The 21,245-nt window shown below is 33.8% G+C and overlaps 2 protein-coding genes across 2 annotated transcripts; both read right to left on the bottom strand.

Annotated features, from left to right (window-relative positions):
* Positions 1 to 923: 923 nt before the first annotated feature.
* Positions 924 to 6,856, bottom strand: LOC131177628 (vacuolar protein sorting-associated protein 9A-like). The gene is made up of 5 exons (XM_058142687.1): positions 6,569 to 6,856; positions 6,212 to 6,359; positions 3,793 to 3,963; positions 2,694 to 2,873; positions 924 to 2,203 (listed from the first exon to the last, which is right to left on the bottom strand). Exons 1-5 carry the CDS (start codon positions 6,658 to 6,660, stop codon positions 1,397 to 1,399), a joined length of 1,398 nt encoding a protein of 465 aa, XP_057998670.1. The 5' UTR covers positions 6,661 to 6,856; the 3' UTR covers positions 924 to 1,396.
* Positions 6,857 to 8,778: 1,922 nt separating this feature from the next.
* LOC131177627 (beta-1,3-galactosyltransferase 7-like) lies at positions 8,779 to 13,151 on the bottom strand. Its single transcript, XM_058142686.1, has 12 exons — positions 13,019 to 13,151; positions 12,796 to 12,898; positions 12,556 to 12,652; positions 12,403 to 12,461; positions 12,116 to 12,315; positions 11,959 to 12,022; positions 10,577 to 10,649; positions 10,371 to 10,491; positions 10,194 to 10,281; positions 9,962 to 10,087; positions 9,467 to 9,576; positions 8,779 to 9,279 (listed from the first exon to the last, which is right to left on the bottom strand). Exons 2-12 carry the CDS (start codon positions 12,885 to 12,887, stop codon positions 9,131 to 9,133), a joined length of 1,179 nt encoding a protein of 392 aa, XP_057998669.1. The 5' UTR covers positions 12,888 to 12,898; positions 13,019 to 13,151; the 3' UTR covers positions 8,779 to 9,130.
* Positions 13,152 to 21,245: the final 8,094 nt, after the last annotated feature.

The following is a 21,245-nucleotide window of genomic DNA, read 5'->3' as shown; positions in this document are numbered from 1 at the left end:
GAATCCAAGAAAAATGAAATAAGAAAAAGAAAACCAAATTGTTTGATTATTATTATTGCTTACACAGTGGACAGATAGTGAGAGACCAGAAAATCTCAGTTGATCAGATCTCGAGCCTTGACAATGCCTTCCACAAGGAAAAATAAAAAAAAATATTTAATAAATATGAACGTAAGTCGGAAGCTTAGACCCCATGTCCTGAACTGTCTGAGCATTAAATTATTTAGGGTCCCAATTCCCAAAATAATTGAAAATTGAAAGCCACCCCTCCTCCCTTCGCCCCCTTATCCGATCTCATATGCATACGATATCAAATAAAAATATGTTAGTTGTAAAGCACGATAAAAGAACCCATAATCAATCTGCCTTTCTGCCTGCCTATGAAGAGGCCGCACAGCTCAAACAAACAATATTGCACCTTCGCAGAACAATCATCCTCCAGCCTCCAACACGGCATTTCATACACAGCTTTATCTTCCAATTTACATGTTGAAATTGCAAGGGCAGAGTGGGAAAATCTCGAAATGAAAAGATCAACTAAGTGATGAACATACAAATGAAAAAAATCTTTAAATTTAATGCAATTTTAGATTGAATGTGACGTCGGTCGAATCCATGAATATAAACATGATTATCTTCTTAAAAGACTTGGCAAGGAGGATTCTTTTCAGCAACGTACTTTTAACAATATTAGTTTTACTGAATTAAACATAGCTTCTATGACAGATAGTGATCAATAACAAAGCAGGATGAAGAGATGTTGCATTTTCTGCTGTGATTCTTTGAAATGAAACCACGGATTTGGCGTCCTATTGCTCACATTTTCTGAATCTTAAGGCGGCCTTGAAATGTGAGATTTAGTTTGGTTCACAAGAAAAAACTACAACAATTAGAATCTAATCATTCTCGACAGTATACAAAAATAAAAGCAAGCAACACAATAAGAGATCCAATAGCAGTACCACAGTAATTTGAGAAACATGGATTACTAGAGAACAAAAAATAGGGGAAAAACTGCAAGGATGTACCTCTTGATAGGTACTGTCGTCAAAAATTTAATCATCCATGTTCATGTGCATTCTGCCAACATATAATCATCTATGCTACATACACCTGTGGGAAAAAAAATGGCCAGATGTATGCTGGGATCAGGTGTTGCCAAGAGGCTTGTCGTAAGTACACCTCCATGGGAATACCAGTTGATGTGCTGCAAAATGAAGCAAAAAATTTCCAATTGTTCTTCCTGCACTGGAAACCCAAAGTCAGAACAGTTCTTTTAGCAGAAACAGGAACAAGTAGCTCTGATTATAGCTGTTGTGTTGAAAGTTGCATTACTCAGAAGACAGGGCTCAGACACATTGAGCTATCAATGAAAATTCTCCTCCTTTCCCTCCTCTTAAGGTGCAACTGCCTCATCAAGTGGGGACTTTGATTCAAAATTTTCTTCACTGGCAAGAGAAACTGTGCTGGAGCTATTTGCCATAGTAATCTGTTTTTGTGATTCATCATTTGGCTCTACTACTTCAGTGTCCTGATGTTCTTTGACAGTTTCAGTTTCATGGTGGAGATGAACTTGAGAATTGGAGGGATGAAGAGATGGGGTAGCACCACCCAGACCTTTGGAAAGACAAACATACTTGAAAACCAGCTGTTTGTAATTATTTAGTAGGTCTTCGACATCACTGATCGTCAGATCACCGGTATTAGCAAACAAATAGGGGTATTCTCGAAAGACTATGCTTGCCAGATCATCCTCCAAAAGCATCGATGCTCCTTTATTCTCTATATCTGAGAGGGATGGAACCTTTGCCATGGATGACTCATCTTTCAAGTAACGTATGTTGCCAGATCTTGTTTCAGAAGACTTGGATCTAATAGACAATTCTCTTTCCTTACTAGAATCTAAAGCTTGAAGTTTGGATTCTATAAGTACTGTTTTAAGATTATTTTCTACCTTTTGATCACTTTGATTAGACTGACTATCCAAATCAGTTGAAAGCCCAGACAGAAAAGCTCGAGCAGATTCCATGTTCTTTTCAAATTCAGTTTCCTCCATTGAAAGGGATCTAGCATCAATGTTTGAGATGAAAGACTCCGTGGAGAGCATATTTGTGAAAAAGTAGGCTGCTTCTCCAACTAACCGGGATTGACGCCTGTACCGTTGTATATACAATAAATTTGAGTGCAGCTGTGGAGGGTTTGCCTGCACAATTAGTGAAGTGAAACAATTGTGTGAAATTTATATCACATTTTAAATGGAATTAAACCAAGAGAAAACTTTAAAAACATTAAGGCTTCTGCATTAGTTGAATGTGCATTAATTTCAAGCTGTCACTCTTTCAGGCGTGGTGCCACTATAAATGATATAGACTTTCAACAGGCAGAAGGATGCTATGCACATGATCGTACTTCCAGTAAACAGAATTGATTCCATAGAATTTTATGGTTCTTTAGTTTTATTTTATCAAGAAAGTTAAATACAAACATAAGAAAAGTTACAAATTTATGACAGGAGTCAAAAATTTATTGGGTCAAAGTAAGAGATTAACAGTCTAACATAGAAGGAAATGCATCCATCGGTTTCAGTAATTTTTCCATTAACATGCATAATGCAATTTATTGTCTACAAATTGACTATTCACAAGGATGGAAGTCTGCAAAAGGGACAAGAACTTCATATTTATTGATCTTACCTTCATTGTAACATAAATTAGTACAGGAAGAAATTCATCAGCCCCAGGAGGATTCTCATTGGATGCTATTGAAGCATTAAGCAGTAAGTTATTTATGACCTTGCAACAATTGAGAATGCACACAAGTTTGTCTCTTGGTGCTTTGTACATATTGATCTTTTGCAGTTCTTTCTGGGCAAGCTAACAACACAAACAGAGAGGTACACAGTAAGATCACAATAAAGATAAATAAGACAAGCTCAATTTTATTGCGACTTGTGAGGGCTTTTAACCCATAGTCACCACTAATAGCCAGTATCTAAATCCAGCCTTCCTCTTATTTCCAGTAAAGAGGATCCCACTCAGCCAGAAGATATAATTTGGTTGCTACAACCACATAGATATGAATTAAAGAGAAATAAAACACATGAATTTGAGAATGTCAAGAATCAATGTCAAGAATCATGGTCTATCATAATCTGGTCATTGGTCAAAGTAGGAGTTGTTAAGGTTGTCACACACACACACACACACACACACACACACACACACACACGGATGTAAACATTCCAGGGGGGAAACGCATTCACAGAATTGAATTGAATCTCAAACAAACTCTGACAAGGTTGACCTTAATTTGTATAACAAGTTACAATTCTCCAAGATTGAAGAAAACACTACTCCTTAGTCCTTGCTGCAACATACTATATCAGAAGGTTCCAAAATTCTGCGTGAATGAATCAGCTCCACCATGAATGAGCTCAATTCTAAAATTCTACACGCACAGATGATAATGCAAGTAGAAAAACAAATAACTGTGTGCCACAACTAGACACAATTAAAGTAAAACAAAGATGATACAAGGTATATTTTGCAGCAATCCATCATTGACAGCAAGGGCTCACCTATAGAAGTTGCAGTTAACAGATATACTTAAATTTTGATCTTTCTTAAAACATAACTTTCAAAACCTGTTCCTTTTATGTTCAGCCATTCATAACTGCTTGAACTGCATCGATTTTTCAAAACTTCATCCAGAATATTTGTATACCATGCAGACGAAGAAGTCTTCTGCTCATGGACAAGAAATATAACTTAAAATGTGAATCCTATGACTTACCAGCCAAGATGCTTCATTTTGAAAGGTTGGCTTAATGTCCAAATTTTCTGGCCTAATGAATTGTTGAATCAAAGACATCTTCTCAGAAAGTTGCTCATCAACTTTAACATCATCTGGAAGTGAAGCAAATACACGGGTGAATAACTTTGTCATTACATACTTCTCGAGTCCCTGTATTTGAAAGAAAGCCAGGTGTAACTTATCTAAATTAATAAGATTAACATCTGTCAACAGCATTATGTAGTTTGTTTTTTTCCAGCACGCCCAAGGGTGGGGAAACCAGAAAGGGAAATAATAACATGACATGCAAGCAATTATAGAATATAAATCATTCAAAAGTATTGGAAGTCATACTTTATGAAAGGTTTTATTCTTTTCACTGCAATGTGGTTCTTAATGAAGAAAAAAAAAATACACATTTAATGGGGCAGGATGTAGGAATGATCAAGTACCTTCTGAGAATTTCAGCCAGGTAGATTTTTGGCATTAATGTAAATATCAATTGATTCATTCTTTAAAACTTCCCACCTTTGCATCCTCTGATGCAGCCCTAAGAGTTTATTTGATATGGCTTTGAATTTGGCCTCTGATGTCAGTCATAGCCCATGAAAGATTAAAAGTGAATATGTTGAATGACAAAACTCCCACTTCCCCCTTGTTGTCTGTGTTTTCCTTATCTCCTCTTCTTTCACCTTTTTTTTAATTTTTTTTTATTGTTGCTTCATGTTGTTGTAATTCACCTGAATAATATATTTGGAGAATGCTTGTAGCACCATGGATCACCTGTCTTTTTCATTTGAAGAAAATGAATTCCAATCTGAAGTCAGTCAATGACTGAGGGAAGTGCTGCCACTAACCCAAGCAACACTTACTTGATGAATTGAAGGACTAGCAAAGAGTCAAAATACACCTACTTGCTAACTCAGCCAAGTTCATCTCTCATGCAATGATAATTGATGAATTGTCAAACAGTAAGAGTAGACTATGAAGGGTTATGACTTGCATAAAATATCCCTCACCCTGTTACATTTTCTCTTAGGAATGGGAGAACTGCAATTAGTGATCCCTCTTGCTATGCTAGCAGAAAATCCATCTGGCTTGTGGAGTTATAGGTCTCTATCTTTCTATGCTGGCTGGGGAAGTATCAGTTATTGTAAAATGTAGAGTCTAAAGGCCATAGCTCAAGGAAAATTTGGTAGCCTAACCCTATTCTGTTATACCTTAGGAAGGGGAAAAAAAAAAACTAAGCTACATACAAGGAATTAAAGATGGTTGTAGGTATCAGTGATGATGCATGTTACCCTCTCTCAGAACTTTCATTAGCTTAAAAATTCATTGACGGAAAGTCAGTTTGTTCTGGTTATTTCTATTGCAAAAACTGCACATTGCTTTAACTTCCAAAAAATACACAATCTCACCTTTCAGTACGAAGGCAGTGGTTTTTTTGACATCTGAAATCTAAGGTGGACAAAAAATAAGGACAGGAAGTAGTTGTTAGCTTAGTAGCCATTCAACACTCATAGGGATGTGTGCATTGAATAACCGAACCGAACAAAACCAATAAAATTTGGTTATTTTGTTAAGAGTAAGTTTGATCTGGTTCGGTTTTTAATTAGTAATTCTAAAAAATTTTGGTTATCGTTTTGGTTATTTTTTATTTGGTAACCACAATAATTAAATTCATATTAATTAATATATACGAATTATAGTTTATTAACAATATGTTATTTATAATTATTTTCATAATTTTATTAATAATAGTTAATTTGAAATTATTCTTTCATTAATAATAAATCATATTTATTATTTTTATAGATAAAAATATTAAAAATATATTTTATTAATAATTAATTAATTAATAATATAAAATATATATTATATTTTTTAGTTAATTCGACTATAACCGATAACCAACCGAATATTTTTTTAGTTTCGGTTAGGTTTAGTTTTTTTCTCAATTTCAATTTGGTTATTATTTTTAGAGTCGGTTAAAAATTTGGTTAGCTCAATATTTGGTTCAATTTGGTTAACCAAAAGTTCACCCCTAAACACTCAGGCTATTTTTTGTTTTTAAGCTCATCATTTTTGCATGTTTTAGACTTCATATGCATTAGCAGAAAAGTGAAATGCTAAACAGCATTGAGACTCATATCATGAGTCATGGGCGATTAATAACCAACAGATAGAAGTACATTGCATGAATGAATTGTAAGTCGAGGATGACAACGCCACACATCATCTTATGAAAGACTTGGAATAATGTGGATGACTTTTTTCACAACACACTTATATACTTCCTATGGTGTCAGTCCTCCATCCCTATCATGTATAATTGAAATACTAATTCACATATACAAAACACAAACCATCACCATAATTTTACGATGACATACAAAGTAAAGGTCCAGTAATAACTCACTTCACCAGCACTCTCTAGTTCCTCATCTGAGCAACGAGCCCAGAGTGGATGAGCCCTGAAAGCTGCTTCCATGTTGGCAAAGAACTCCTGTACCAGAGCACCGTCCCTTTCTGGATCGGGAGCATTGTTTGAAAAAGAGACAATGAAGCTGCCATAAAGAGCAAAACACATTCAAAACTTGCAGCATTTGCCTTGTAAACTAGCAATACTTTAAATTCGAGGAAAAACCAATATGAAGCAATAAAAATACAAGCTATAATTGCTTAATTCAAAAGCCGGCACCAGTTTCCATCTCATTATAACCAAAACAAAGGGGGAAAATATGGGTTTATAGATTGCGATCGGAAAAAGAGATACCTCTTTATGGATTTAACGAAATCGGCGGCGGACGGTTGGCGCATGCGATCTAAGAAGTCGTGCAAACCAAGGAAGACATCAGCGTTCTCCATTCCTGAATCTCCCACCGTCTGATTGTTTCTAATTTGTCTTTTAAACCACAGTTTTAGGTCTTGGAATTAGATAATGAAAATTGGATGCCGGAAGAGCAAGGAAGTCCATGGAGACAGGAGTACAGTCTAGCTCAATTAGTCCCCAGCAAACGAATCATATTGTAGAGCGATAAAGAATCGACGTCATAATTCAGCACAGTGAGCTATATTAAAAAAAAAAAGAAAAAACCCATTTTTGTTTTTGGTACAAAGTCACGTTGTGAGTCTTCAGGAGGAGACCGACAGACCGAGCTAAGGAAACGAGGCTTCAACTTAATTGCTTTTTTATGAGCTACAAAGGCCTGGTGCCGTTTATTGGGCTGACAAATCTCCGGCCTTAAGACAAGCTTTACTTGATTTTAAATTTTACCCCACTGCATACGAAAAGCCGCCTACTAATAATAGCTGATTATCATGTGCATTATTTAATTTTATAAATATTTTTATAAAAGTTATTAAATTTTAATTTAATTTTATAAAAATTATTATAATTAAAAATTAAAAACTTGTATGTTGATATGTTGAATGATAAATTATTTTATAAATAAAATTACTTAACTAGTTGGCAGAGAAAAAATGGAGGAAATTAAAGGATTTGACAGCGAGAGGTGTGATTAGATACTTTTTATGCACTTTATTTTAAAAAAATAATAATAAAATAAAATAATTTTATATAAAAAATAATTAACAAGTCAATAAATTAATTTGTAAATTTTTAACTTTTAATTAGCAATACAAAACAAAATATGACGAGTCCTAAACCAAGTCTTGACAAAACTTTGAAAATTTTAATGCCATAATGCCTTTCAAAATGGCTACTACAGTAATTATTGCTAAGAAGAACACCCATGTTGTGGCAATTCCACCTAAAATGTAATAAGTTACTTTTATAACACATCTCTGTATAATGCTCAAGGCTCTAAGTCAACTTTTAATTTATTATGACTCAAACGATTGATTCAATAAGTTCTTACTAATAACCACGATCGCTAAATAAAAACATTAAACTCAATGTTCATACAAAATAAGCACCTAAAAAAAAAGCCACATATGTAGATAATAAAAAATTATACCATTGAATTATTTGAGATGTCTGTGCCCATAAGAAATCACGGAAATATTCATTAATAGTAATAAAACGTAATAAGTTACTCTTATAACACATCTTTGTATAATGCTCAAGGCTCTAGGTCAACTTTTAATTTATTATGACCTAAATGATTGATTTAATAAGTTCTTGCCAATAACTATGATCGTTGAATAAAAATATTAAATTAAAAGTTCATACAAAATGAACACCTAGGAAAAAAAGAAAATCATATGCAGATAATAAAAAATTATACCATTGAATTATTTGGAATGTCAGTGCACATAAAAAATCACGGAGATATTCATTAATAGTAATAAAATTATATGTAAAGTTCTCTAGTGAGATTGTCACTTAATACCACCCCAAACATCTGACTGCATTTTTCAACTGAAATGAAACATTATTGCCAAAATAGAATTATATATCCAAAATAATCTTAAGAAGACATGATCCCAATAACTTTATAAAATCAAAATTGAATTTCAATGAATTTTATAAAAAAATTGAAATTTTACTAATTTTTATGAAAACACTTAACCTCACGGGATATTTACCCACCAATAGCATAATAATTAATAACTTTAATTACAAATTAATTATGGTTGGCAGTCCTATACCAAAAGTGAAGCTCATAAATCGCTGGAAATATAAGGCTTCATTTGATCACCTTGGTTCTTTTTTTCCTTCCTTTCTTTTTTTATGGCTATTGTAAAATACAATGGCACTATAACAGAAGGCAATAAAGGCAAATAAACAAATGGAGCTTCAATTTGCACAAATAGATTATGAAACTTGCAGCACGGCTATCTATTTTCTAGTAAACTACGTATTGTATTGCTAATTTGAAGGATCTACAACCAGTTACATCTGGCTAAACAAATTCTAATCAAATAAGATTCTTTTTTTTTTTTTTTTTTTTTTACCTAGTATTTTTTTTTTCCTTGGGGAGGGGAGGGGAGGGGGGAAACAGAATGAAAGAACTATTCAGCTACCATGTAAACGTATAATGATTTGTATACATACTTCTGTATTGTATCCTTCCACACTATAAATTATCGAGTAAGGTGTGTTGAATACACTCTTCTACAAACCATGTCTGTGCAACAACTAGCATCTTGAAAGAAAAGCTCCCGTGTAAAACACTGCACAAGCTCTTCCTCCAAACTCTTGCAAAGCATCTCCAACAAATAAAAGAAGCAATAAATTTGGAAAACTGTATAGTATTTACCACGCTGTGCTTTCTCTAACTGAACCCTCAACTGCCTCTCAGCATTTTGTAGACCATGATAATAAATACATAACTCATCTTCATTTGCCCAAGTAACATCATCCAACTTTAATCTAGAAGAGAGCACTCCATACAGCTCCATCACCTTCACCACATCTTCCATGAACAAATTTGATCTTCTCCACTGATTTGCATATTCCACTGCAGCTCCAGTCAAAAGACGCAATGCATACATTACCTGCCTGTGCCTTCCACTCACAATCTGCAAAAGCAGCAATAAATACAAGTTAAAAATACATACAGAAAATTTAGGGAGAGGGGAAAGGCAATAAGAAGAGGAACTCAACAAAAAAAGAAAATATATTGAACAGATGAAGTTTAAATGATTATTAAAATCTCAACAATAGACTTATTCCACAACGCCCCCGCCCCTCCCCTCAAAACAGTACCTGGTGGAGTTCCACAGCACATGTTGCGTTCGTCAATGTGCTCAACCTCAAGACCAATAAACCATGATCCAAGTGACACATCTTCATTAGCATACTTGTGCAATATGGGCCTGCATTAGCAATAAATGAACACAGAACTTTCACAGTTGCTTTTGGAAGAATAAATTTTATGTGCAAATACCAAAAAGTGTTGCATCTAGTACCCTTTCGGGTTTCTGCACTAGATGGACCTAAAAACCAATCTGTTTCAGCCATATTCATCAAATATGATCTTTAGAGGTACTTTTTTCGCCATGGCCAAAACAAAAGACCATTTGGAAATTGATGTTTGAAAGTATTTGATGTCAGAACAGGTATACAAAACATTTTAGCCCAGCATAAATCCCCAAATCACAGGATCCATTCATTCAAAATGGAGCCAAGACTGTATATATGGTAGCTCAGAAGGCAGCAAATTAGGCCTGTTTAGTTCCACAAAAGAATAGCTATCCTTACTGGTTGATTGAGATATATGTGGCGAGATCCTTTGAGATTGCATATATCTGTCCAGTTGCATGTCGGAAATATTTGTTCCCTTCCTCTCCAAATTTCCAATACTCTGGTTCATGATATTTGACATTCCTGAAGAATTGACAAAAAATTCAAAAGAAACATGCTTCACAACTTTGAAGGACAAAGCTAAAGAGCATTTATACTCTCATCAATATAAGAGGTCCAAGAGGATTACTTTTGAGCAAGAACAGGCCCAGACTTCATACAGCCAATGTACACCCTGGGTTTTGAACGATGCCGTGCTAAAGTAGCAGCTAGCATGCCTACAGAAACAAGCGTAAAAATCATCTTCAGCAAAATGAAATTGTTTCAACAACATGATGTTAAAAAGGTGCTAAGAGACAATGTCTACCTAGATTAACATGGACATCATCATCCACCTTGACATAGAATTCAGCATCCCACTTAGCAACTGCAGTGGAGAAGAAAATTTTTGTTTTTGCAGACAATTCATGGTATCCTTCAACATGCTCCTACAAAATAGTAAAATAATGTGACCAAAATAATCACCCAAGGTCTTAGCAAATATATACAAACATATCGCGTGAAAATTCTTACCAGCCTAAGGAAATCCTTATGCTGATGATCTTCTGAATCAATGGCTCTATCTAAAATGCTGTTCGATGTCGCACTGAAACAATGAATACTCATATCATTAAGGTCAGTTCCCAAATCAACACAACAGAGAAATTTTATGTTAGAATAGCTTTGTACAAAGTCATATCAGCAGAGGGATTATTGTTTTTGTCAATATAGGTCTCTGACATTGGCCGATTTTCTTGATTAGCCATCTCTTCAGGGCGAAAAAGATTATACTGGGTAAAGCAGCAGCTTTTATTCAGTGCAAGTGTTCTTTCCATTTCTTCTTGTTCAAACATTGCAATGAATGAGAATGTGAACGCTAATGGATGTTTTATAGACCAGTATCATGAGGTATAGCAAATGCTCCTACTTACAGATTTGCAGATTCTGCAGAATAATGATGACAGATTCACCAAAGAGTTCATACCACATTTTGCAATAAATGAAAATCAAGGCAGTTTCAACCTATATCTAAGAAGAAAATCAGTTGATCTTAAACTTACATTCTACATCTACAACTAAGGGATAGTAGTACTAGTACATAGCAAGTAGCATACACTTTCAAATAATTGTTAAATTTTATCCTTTAAAATATTTTATGCTAGCATGAGTTTATTTAATTAGTTACTGAGGTTGGACAAGAAGCATGAGTCCAACCAAAATATGCAACTATTGGAACACAAAGGAAGATACTACATGAAGAACTATTAAAACATAGAAAGCAAAGGATTATACTATATATCTTGGGACACACACATTCACTAGAAGCAAATACAGTAGTGTAAAATGTTGCACAGGTCATAGTTAGTTAACAGAAGATCATCATTCTATAAATAGGCCTTTGAAAAAGCAAATATGTTAGTTCCCTATAGATTTGCAGGAGATTCCAAGTGAATACAATACGAATAAAATTAACTATTTGCTTTAGTAATGCAGTCTTGTCCATTAAGGACAGCCGATGTTGTAAATGAAGTAGTGTTTGTATAGGTTTAGAGTCAGATTGCCTTTTCTGATGGCATATGAATCAGTTCATTCTGGCATTGATGAGAGAGCTTCTCCTAATTTGCTTCAAGAGCAGGTAGAATTTATGAAAGCTAAAATATCAAGGACAAAAGAAATAATCTACTGCGAAAGTGCAAGTTTTTTGTACAGATTTAGAGTCAGATGGTCTTTAGTAATAGCACATGCATTCATTCATATTGACACCCAGTTAAAATTAACTGACCTAGATGCAACAAAAGAGCAATAAATTTATTTCTAAGAGAAATACAATTGTCTACACCTATGGCATACTAAAGCCTTTCCTACCAACACAAAATGAATGCTTAGAGGATTCAAAGAATAAGAAAGTGATTCACCTATGGCCAATCATGAAGCGAATAACAATCCCCTTCTCACGCTCCAATTGAAGAAGCTTCTCTCCTAATCAAACAAGAAAAACCAGTTGAACCTTTATAACATGACCAGTCGTAGAACACCAAAAAGAAAACAAAGTTTTCAAAATCACAAAAAAACCTTGAGGCATCCAAGTCTCTCTGACAGAATCACGCCTCTTTCTACTGCTAAAAGCTGTATTAATCCCAATAACCATGAAAACTTTCTGCCGGGGTGGGCCATCATGAGACAAGGCAGCGGAGCCATCCAAGCTCATTTCCTGAGAACTCCTAGATGCCGCTAACTGCATTTGAACCATTGCAATTGACTTGTCTAGCGATCTGGCAGAACTCCAAGAAATGGACAAAGGTGAACCAAGATGTCAACCAACATAGAAATAATAAAATCCAGAGCTATTATGAACTCACTGAATTGCTTCATGGGTTTTCAAGACTTCGCCCATTACATTTTTATCATGTGAAAGTATCTAAAAACAAAAAGACAAAGATATGAAATTTCAGAACCTAAAAATTTAATAGAGCAAATAAAACACATTTGATGATTTGCGAGATGACACAAACCTTCTGAGCTGTGGAATCTTCGGAGATAACTTGCAACTCTTGTTCTTGACGACCCTGCGCTATGAGCTGACCGTTGGACTCAGGTGCATCCCACGCCCTGCAAAAACGCGATCCAAGTTCACAATCAAAGCAACTTAACTCGAACGGCAAAAAGGATAGAATAAGAAAGAAGGAAGCACAACCCTTAATCCATGAAAAAGCACCCAAAAAAAAAAAAAACAGAGATTGAGAAAGAGGAACCTGTTAGAGAAGATAATTCCAAGAGCAAAACAAAAGACACAGAGGATCGGGATCCATTTGACAGAGATTTTGGCAGACCCTCGATTCTTCATTACTGCAAATTCTACGGAGAGAAAGAGAAGAAGAGAGGAAAGGGTGTTGTTGAGGCAGCTGGAGATGGAATTCAAGTTTATATATGAGGAGGAACAGGTCTTATAAAAATAAAAATTTTAGATCAAATTACGCGCGTTGAGCAGTCAAAGGTTAGGCCTATCAAGGTGCGATTTCGTGTCGTTTTTGGGCACGGCGTGGATGTCTCGCAACTCGAATCACGTTGAAGCCTCCTCTCGGAGTCAGTCCCGCCACAACTCGTGTTGGCTTTTATACATGAAGGAACAAAGTCAATGGCCAAAGGCTAATCACTTGGATTGACGGTTTCACCCGACCCGTTTTCTTACTTGTTTCTTCTTTTGGATAACACGTGGCAGAAAAATGTTGCGCTGGCTCAAAGATTGTTAGTTGCAATTGATTCAATTTCCACGTTTGGGGACTATTTGTATTTTTTTAATTAATATTAAATCTTATATTTTAACAAAATTAATTACTTAATTATTTTTATTTAAAATATATTGTTTAGCTCTTTATTTTTTAGTTTATTTTAAAGTAAATTTTTTTTACTCAACTTTTTCGTTTAATATAATTTAAATAATATAACTATTTAATTCTTTTAATTTTAAATATATTAATTATTTAGTATTTATCAATAACTATTCTATCTATTTTAATCAATTTGATTAAAAAAATAATGAAAATGATTAAATGATTCACAAACTAAAAATAGAGAAATTAAATATTATATTTTTTAAATAAATTGATTAAATAATTATTTTCATTAAAATATAATAGTTAAATAATAATTTTTCATTTTCTTCTCTTTCTATTTAAAAATAAATTCTATGTTACGTATATGACATATTGATTAAAAATTATAATTTTAAAATAATTATAAGAATGAATAAACTATAAGTTAATCACTAAAATTTATTAAAAATGTAATAACCTGAAAATTTAAAATATGGATTTTGTATTTTTTTTATAGCATTTAAATATTATTTTAATACTATTATGTTATTTTAATATATTTTATAAGATTATTATAAAGTTTTAGATTTAATCTTTTGGATTATTGAATTTAGATTATAGTTTTATGTTTTAACATTTTTTTAAATTTAGTATAATTACTAATATTATGATTAATAATATTATTATGTTTAATTAATTTATTAAGTAAGAGTTTATTTTAAATATTAATAATAATTAAATATTATTTTAAATGAAAATTTAATAAAGTTATTTTAATAAAATATTATATATTTTAAAAGTTAAAAATATTATATTATAATTATATATATATAAAATAAAATAAATGAAAAATTGATGGAAGTGATGTTGGTTTGGGCAGCGTGAAATGCAAAATTAAAAAAAGAAAAAATGAAATGGGAATTTTGAAACAGAATCATGCAACCATCCCTCACCCGTACGCAACTCTCTCTTTCACCCACTCCTTCTCTCCCTTTCTTCGTTTTTCTGGCCAGCAAAGGACATCATTGCCTACGATGAAGACCGGTGAGTCTCCAGCATGCTCCGGCGAGCCTCAATGGCAGCAGGCAAGGCGGCAAAGGGCTGCTATGGAGGCTAGTTTCAAAGAGAGAGGGAGGTGGACGCATGTGCGAGGCCGCCACTTTCAAGCTTCATTCCGACGTCATCTGGTGGTTGTTTCCGACGAGGCTGGGCCCATTCAACTCCTAGCACAAACAAGCTTCAAGACCCAACTAGCCTCGCCTCTAATGGTGGCCGATGGGAGAAGATCCGATGAGGGAAAGTTGGAAGAAAAGCATATGGGTTTCGAGCTTTTCGGCCATTTTCCCGGTGATCCAACCATTGGATCAAAAATCCGAGACCACCGATAGACTCAAGACAGTGAAATCTTTGAAATAGGACCGGTCCCGCTCCAATCAGACACCGTTTGAAAAAGGCAATAATCGGACGGTCAATAACATTTAGTGAGATTTTCAAACTTTTTCGAATTTTAAAATTAAAAATAATTTTATGATAATTAATAACAAAATTTGAAATTAATTTAGTTCCAATTGGATCGAGGATAGCTCATCAGCGCCGGGATCGCATTTTCAGCCAGATCCGGCTGTCCGACGGCCCGTCTCAGAATGTAGTCAATATTATAGTTAATTCTAGCATTTACAGATGTTCTGGAAGCGTTCTAGGTGTCAGAATTGGCATAGGTAAACCCGAACTCCAAGTTGCTCATTTCCGGCTAATACCGATTTAGAATAAAAATTCATAAAATATTCGTGGGTGATTATAAAATTATAATTCTTTTTGCAATAGTCTTATAAACCTATTAAGGACCGTGAGAAAAAATTTTAGAATTTTTAGAGCTTGTTTGAGTGGATTGTTACAAAATATCAATTATAGGGACTAAAACATAAACTTTCAAGTTTATGACTATTGTTTGATTTGGAGGGCCCAGGAGGGACCATATGATGTTGATGAGATTTGGTTGTGGAAATTGAGATTTAGAAGTGTTATTTAAATCTTTTTGCAGGTTGGGTAAGTCCTAGGTATAAGAAAAACTCTACTAAATTTTCGACATAAATTAGGGTGTGTTGCCTCTTTAAATTTATTTTTATTTGAATTAGCACTAATAAATTCATAATAAAATTATGTAGGTGATCAGGGTCAACCATCTTCCTACACCCAACTTCTACAGTAATCTCTGGTGTATAGTGAGTAAAATATTAATTTTAATTATAATTTCAATATTATTATATGTTTTAGCATGCTCATGCATCACTTATAAATATGTATCTATGTAGTTAGATCCTAGGCTCATTTTATATTGCATTCTTAATTGATAAAGTGCTATGGATGTTGTTTATGGTAATTTGGAGCAGTGTGCGTGCGTTGGCGTGCGTGTGGTGTGTGGTATTGATTATGGATAGGACAGGTAGACACGGCTTGAGAGACACTCGTTGGGACTCAGTCCTCTTATGGATAAGTCGGGGTAAGCACGGCTCGAAAGACACTCGCTAGCCCCCGTATTTGGTTCATTAAGCGAAAGTCCAACTTGAGAGACACTTGCTGACAGAAGTTGGATTAAGAGACCTGTACAGGGGATCAGCTCCCGTATATGTACAGTTTGAATATTATTGAGTGTGTGTGTCCTCCAAATTACCTTTTTGCTGTTATGATGTGACTTGTATGGATATGTATGATGGTGTTGCATTTCACTGTTAGGAGGCATTAGTTTTAAATAGCTATAGAAATTGTACTTAAAATTGGTATTTTACTCTCTGAGTCGAACGCTCACTTCTGTTCACCCTATTTTTTTTCAGGCTACAGGAATAGACCTTTTTTAGAATAACCTGCTTCTTTTCTCGCATGTTATCGATAATTACTTAATTGTATTATTATTTTCTAAATTTGTAATTTAGAACTATGTATGTACTAGCAGTAGTATTGATATTGTCAGGGACTGTGTGAATTTAAGTTTTTTTATTACTAAATGAAAATTTTTTATGATTTTTAAATAGTTTGTGAATGATACAACGGGGTTGAGCTGGGCTTCCCTAATTTTAATTTCTGATAATTATTCGGTTAAGTTGGCCTGAAATAAAATTATAATAATTAATTTAAATTATTTTATATGCATGTTGGGCCTAAATTGTGGGCTTGGTCATGGATTTGGGAATAGTAAGGCTTACTACCGGCCTCAGGGGCTTTATGGTGACCCAGATTCTAGTGCTGGTCCGGCCCATAAGTTGAGTCATGACAAGAGTGGTATCAGAGCTTAGGCTTTAGATTCATGGGAAATAATGTACTTGGGAGTGTAAAAAGAAGTATTGTTAAGAAGTCACATGCGGAGTACAAGATTCTGTCTCGTCTTCTTCTGTAATTCTTTGCTTTTAGATTCTGCGTTATTCCTCGATTAATATAAGAGTGCTTCAGTTTAGTACCTCAGTTTTGTGAAGTACATGGTGATGTGAAATAGATTTAACAGATGTGTTGAGGTCTGCCATGGAAATACGTACTCCAAGAAATACTATGTTTCTATCAGTATGGGTTTTAAGTGTCGTGCCTATATGGTGCAAGGCATAAGGACATAAAGGTGATTTTTGGCAATATAGTTGCTTCAGATGGGAGCGAGGGTACCACTGCTAGTAGTCATCAATGGATAGCCTCGTCAAAGTAAGTGTATAGTATTAGTGAGTTCAAAAGAGATAAGAGATTTGGAAAATCTGGTATGTGGGATGTACCATAGTAACTATGCAATATTCTCTATGTTTGTGCTGTAAGCTGTAGATTACAGTACCGATATGAGATTATTGTGTAGAGCTGTGTGCTTTCCCGTGGTGCTTATGGCGAGGATGTTTGCAAGTAGTCTCTGTTTTGGTGCAGTTATGCCAGAATAGAGTTCTATTTCTGCAAAATAGTTAAAACTCCTAGTTTGTGGTTTAAAACCTTTGAGCTAGAATGTAACACCCCTATTTGCATAGCCTGGTATATTTCACTATTCTGATGACCGGTGTCGATCGGGATAATTAAGGAGATTAGAATCACACTTAAGACAACTAGATAAGCCCTAAACACAAATAATTAGTAATTGTCAAATGGTTAAGTATAAATAAGAAAAACAGAACATAAGAAGTTAAATAAGCCGAGAGTTACAGCGATGGGTGACCTTCTCGGGAAGGATTGCGAAATCAATTTAAACTCAAATTTCGAACCATAAAATGTGACGCTGCTTTCCTTAGGACTATTGCGAACACAGTGGAAAAGAGAAAATAATAAAAAAGAAATGTTAAGCTGGTCAAATAATTAAGTCAGAGATCTGGAAGAAATATTGAATTATTTGCAAACCGGGTTAAACCGACAAGGGGCAATTTGGTCAATTGACCCCAAGAGCTGACTCCTGACCTAACTGTCCAATAAAATCAGAGAAAAAAAAAATTTGAGATCAATAATTAAATTAATGAACTAAAGAAAAATAAATAAAAAGAAAAAAGAAAAAGAAAAAGTTGATAAAGTTTATTACATCATGCATGACATCATGCATGATGCAATAAACTTAATAATTAAAAAAATTGAAAATTTAGGATAATGATTTAAAATCCATAAAAGAAAAGAAAAGAAAAGAAAATCCCTATTTTTCCTTCTCCTTTGCCGTCCCTCCCTTTCTCTCTCATCTCTCTCATTTCTTTCATCTTCCTCCATTGAAGCTCATTTAAAAGCTTCTTAAATCCCAAAATTTAGCCATAAAATTTATAGATTTCTTAGCTAAAACTTGTAATTGAGGCTTGTTAAGAAGATTGAAAAGAGAAAATTTGAAGAAAACTTGAGGAATCAAGAAGTTAGAAAGCTCCATTTGAGGTAAACTCTGTTTCTTAACTTTAATTGAATTATAAGTATAGAATTAAGATTAAAGTAGTTAGAATTACATGAAAACATGAAAAATTATACTTATCTAGAATCTTATAAAATTCAGCCAGCATGAGGAAGTTTAGGGTTTGATAGTTTTGATTGGAATTAACCATGTAATTGAGCTTGGATGATGAAGAGTGTAAAGGTATTAATTATGCATTTAGGTTTTATCAAATAATCTAAGCATGAAAATTAGGGTTTTGGGAGGAAAAATGTGAGAATTAACCAAATGATGTGTTTGACCTTATTTGAGTTGAGTAATGGTCATTTGTGACCAATTGATGTATGTTGGAAGTGTTAGAATTAGGTTTAGATTCGGATTGGATGTGGGCAGTATGCAGACAGCATGACCAAAGTCCTTTTTAGGGACCAAAATTTAAAATTTACAAGCCCAATTAGTGTGAGGCTAATTTGGAATGAAACTAGACACAAAATGACACATTTTTCATTTAGGAATCATGCCCAAAAAGTGACTGAAACCTAGTGAACAAATTGACCAAATCTGGATTAGGCAATCTGACCTGTACAAAAATGATCAAATGAATAGTGTTTGTTCATTTGGCCATAACTTGGGCTAGGTAGGTCTAAATGACTTGAAATTTTACCAGTAGAAAGCTGAGATATAGACCTAAAACTTTCATGAAGAACACAAACTCAAATTATTCCCTTAACTAAGTCATTTAGTCACCCAAAATTGGTGACCTAAAACTGCCAGAACCAGAATTTACTCAGAAATCTGGGTTAAGTCCAATCTGGCAGCCATGATTCAAATGGCTATAACTTGAGCTACAGAACTCTAATTGGAGTGATTCAAAAAGGAGAATAAATTTAAGACAATAGGAAACATTTTCTATGAAGAAAACTTTACCAAATTCTAACAGCGAAATGACCAATGGAACAATGCAACATAAGACACCAAAACTGAAAATTTGCAAATTTACCTAAAAGACTTAAGTTTTGAGAAAACAACTAAAACCAACAAAATTGGTGACCAAAATGTGGTATGTGAGTATAGTTGGAATTCCCATACCTATTAAGCCTTAGAAAGTCAACAAATTGACTTGAATAGTATCGTGAATAGTAACTCTGAAATACAAAATTTAAAGAACGCCAAGTTTAGCATATTAAAGTTATGTATAAGTGAATTTGAATTTATTTTTGGATTTATAATGAGTTATGATACTGAAGCACTGTGAAACTGTGTGTTTCAGTGGAAAATGATACCAGGAAAGAACCCGAGGGATCGAGTCAAGGCCAAGAGGCGACTCGCTTAAGGTTTGTGTACAACATAGAATTTCTATAAATTTTCTTTTGCACATCGTTTTGAATGAATTAAAATATTGAATTGTGATATCATTGTCTTGAAATATTTATTATGCTTTTAATTTAAATTGTTGAAAGTTTAATTGTATATATTTGAAATGGCATCAAATGTTTAGTAAATTGTTAAAACAGTTTTGAAACCACAGTGTCATGACAATATTTTTGAATACCTCACTAGCATGAATTTTGATTCCTTCTCTGGCTGAAGTGTTGAGGTGTGTGCCAGTAGAAGAAGAAAAAGAATGGGTTCCCATATATTTGAACTAGCTAGCCTTGTGTTGTGACTTCTCCTTAGCCTTCGGCTATTGAGATTATATTTGTTTCAAATGGCATGATATAACTGTGTGTTTTTATGTAAATGGTTTTGAGACTTTTGAAATAAAATTGTTTGAACTAAAATCTTGTAAATCATGTTTTGTATTGATATCGCATGTTCAGTTTAATTTTTGAATAAATATGTTTTAAATTCCGCATAAAGATTATTTTAGTATGTTGTGCACCACTGAGTCCTAGTACTCAGCGATATCTGTTATTGCTGTCGCAGATATAGAGACTAGAAGAGCAGCAGAGTGAGCTGCTGAGGATTGAAGAGCTACCTACTTTGAAGTTATCGGGTATATTTTATACCCTGAATGTAAAAACTATTTTGATGTATGTAAATGTATGGACATGTAAAATTGGTTATGAGCAGTTGTATAAAGCTTGTAATAAATTTTGGTTTGAATTTCTCTTAATGTAAATTTTTGTAATGATGTATATAAATTGTTTTATCTTTAATGAAATATAAATGAAAGTATTTTGTTTTAATCTGAATAGAATTGATTAATAGTATTTTGATGATTGTTGAATTTTGGAAATTGAGAAATAATGTGAAATTTATTGGGATTGGTTGTGGAATTGATGAAGTTGTTGAGACAAATTATTGGAAGTGTTTTTTTTTCAGGTATTTGAAGAACTATTTTCTCAAAATACAGACGGCGCTCTGCCAAAATTTTTATAAAATTTGCGGAAAAATAAAATGGGATAAAAATGTTAACTAGTTTTCAAACTCTAATTAAATGTTTTAATGCCTATTAGAAAATGCTCACCACTTATAAAAGTAAGAAAATTATTTTAAAATTCCTTGTATGGTACTTAATGAGTTATTGGTAGGTGAAGTTTGATAGTTCATTAGGTATTCTACGGGATTATGTTATGCCTTATAGAGGGGTAAGGTGTGATATAGAACATCAAAAGTTACAGTGAGCAGTAACTAAAGTCAATGACTTGATTACCCTAGCCTGGATGAGAGTTAAATCAGGAATTGCTATAAGACTAGAGGTTCCTGTATAGTTATAAATTAAACGTGACACTTATAGATTGAGACCTTCTGGTTTTTGGTATGGGGCTTTGGATAGTTTTTGCAGTACGATTGATGTTTTGCCTAAAGTGTAGTGAGAATAATATCTCCTTTGTGTGGCAATAAGGTGAAGAATACGACTTTGCTCCTAAAAGAAGACAATATGCTATGAATGATGTTTTTAGCCTGTGAAACGATGCTTTAAGGGGTTTACAGTATGATAAGAGAGCAGATAGCTTGACATGATTATGGCAAGGTAGTAGATGTAATACCTTTTTTGCAGTCAATTGTGATGTAAAGCCCTTGAATT

This window comes from Hevea brasiliensis, unplaced genomic scaffold (genome assembly GCF_030052815.1).
Source record: "Hevea brasiliensis isolate MT/VB/25A 57/8 unplaced genomic scaffold, ASM3005281v1 Scaf662, whole genome shotgun sequence".
NCBI classification, from domain to species: Eukaryota; Viridiplantae; Streptophyta; class Magnoliopsida; order Malpighiales; family Euphorbiaceae; genus Hevea; species Hevea brasiliensis.
The sequence above is the reverse complement of the archived record's forward strand: the minus strand, read 5'-3'. Positions and strand labels throughout refer to the sequence as shown.

Bases quoted from the DNA above. Each gene is read 5' to 3' on its own strand.
- LOC131177628 (XM_058142687.1), bottom strand. From the start codon at position 6,660: ATGGAGAACGCTGATGTCTTCCTTGGTTTGCACGACTTCTTAGATCGC. The intron at 3,964-6,211 runs GTGAGTTATTAC...TTTCAAATACAG, and splicing joins AACTAGAGAGTGCTGGTGAA to GGACTCGAGAAGTATGTAAT. The intron at 2,204-2,693 runs GTAAGATCAATA...CTAATTGTGCAG, and splicing joins TAATTTATGTTACAATGAAG to GCAAACCCTCCACAGCTGCA.
- LOC131177627 (XM_058142686.1), bottom strand. From the start codon at position 12,887: ATGAAGAATCGAGGGTCTGCCAAAATCTCTGTCAAATGGATCCCGATC. The intron at 10,492-10,576 runs GTAAGAATTTTC...ACTATTTTGTAG, and splicing joins ATAAGGATTTCCTTAGGCTG to GAGCATGTTGAAGGATACCA. The intron at 9,577-9,961 runs GTAAGGATAGCT...TTGCTAATGCAG, and splicing joins ACATATATCTCAATCAACCA to GCCCATATTGCACAAGTATG.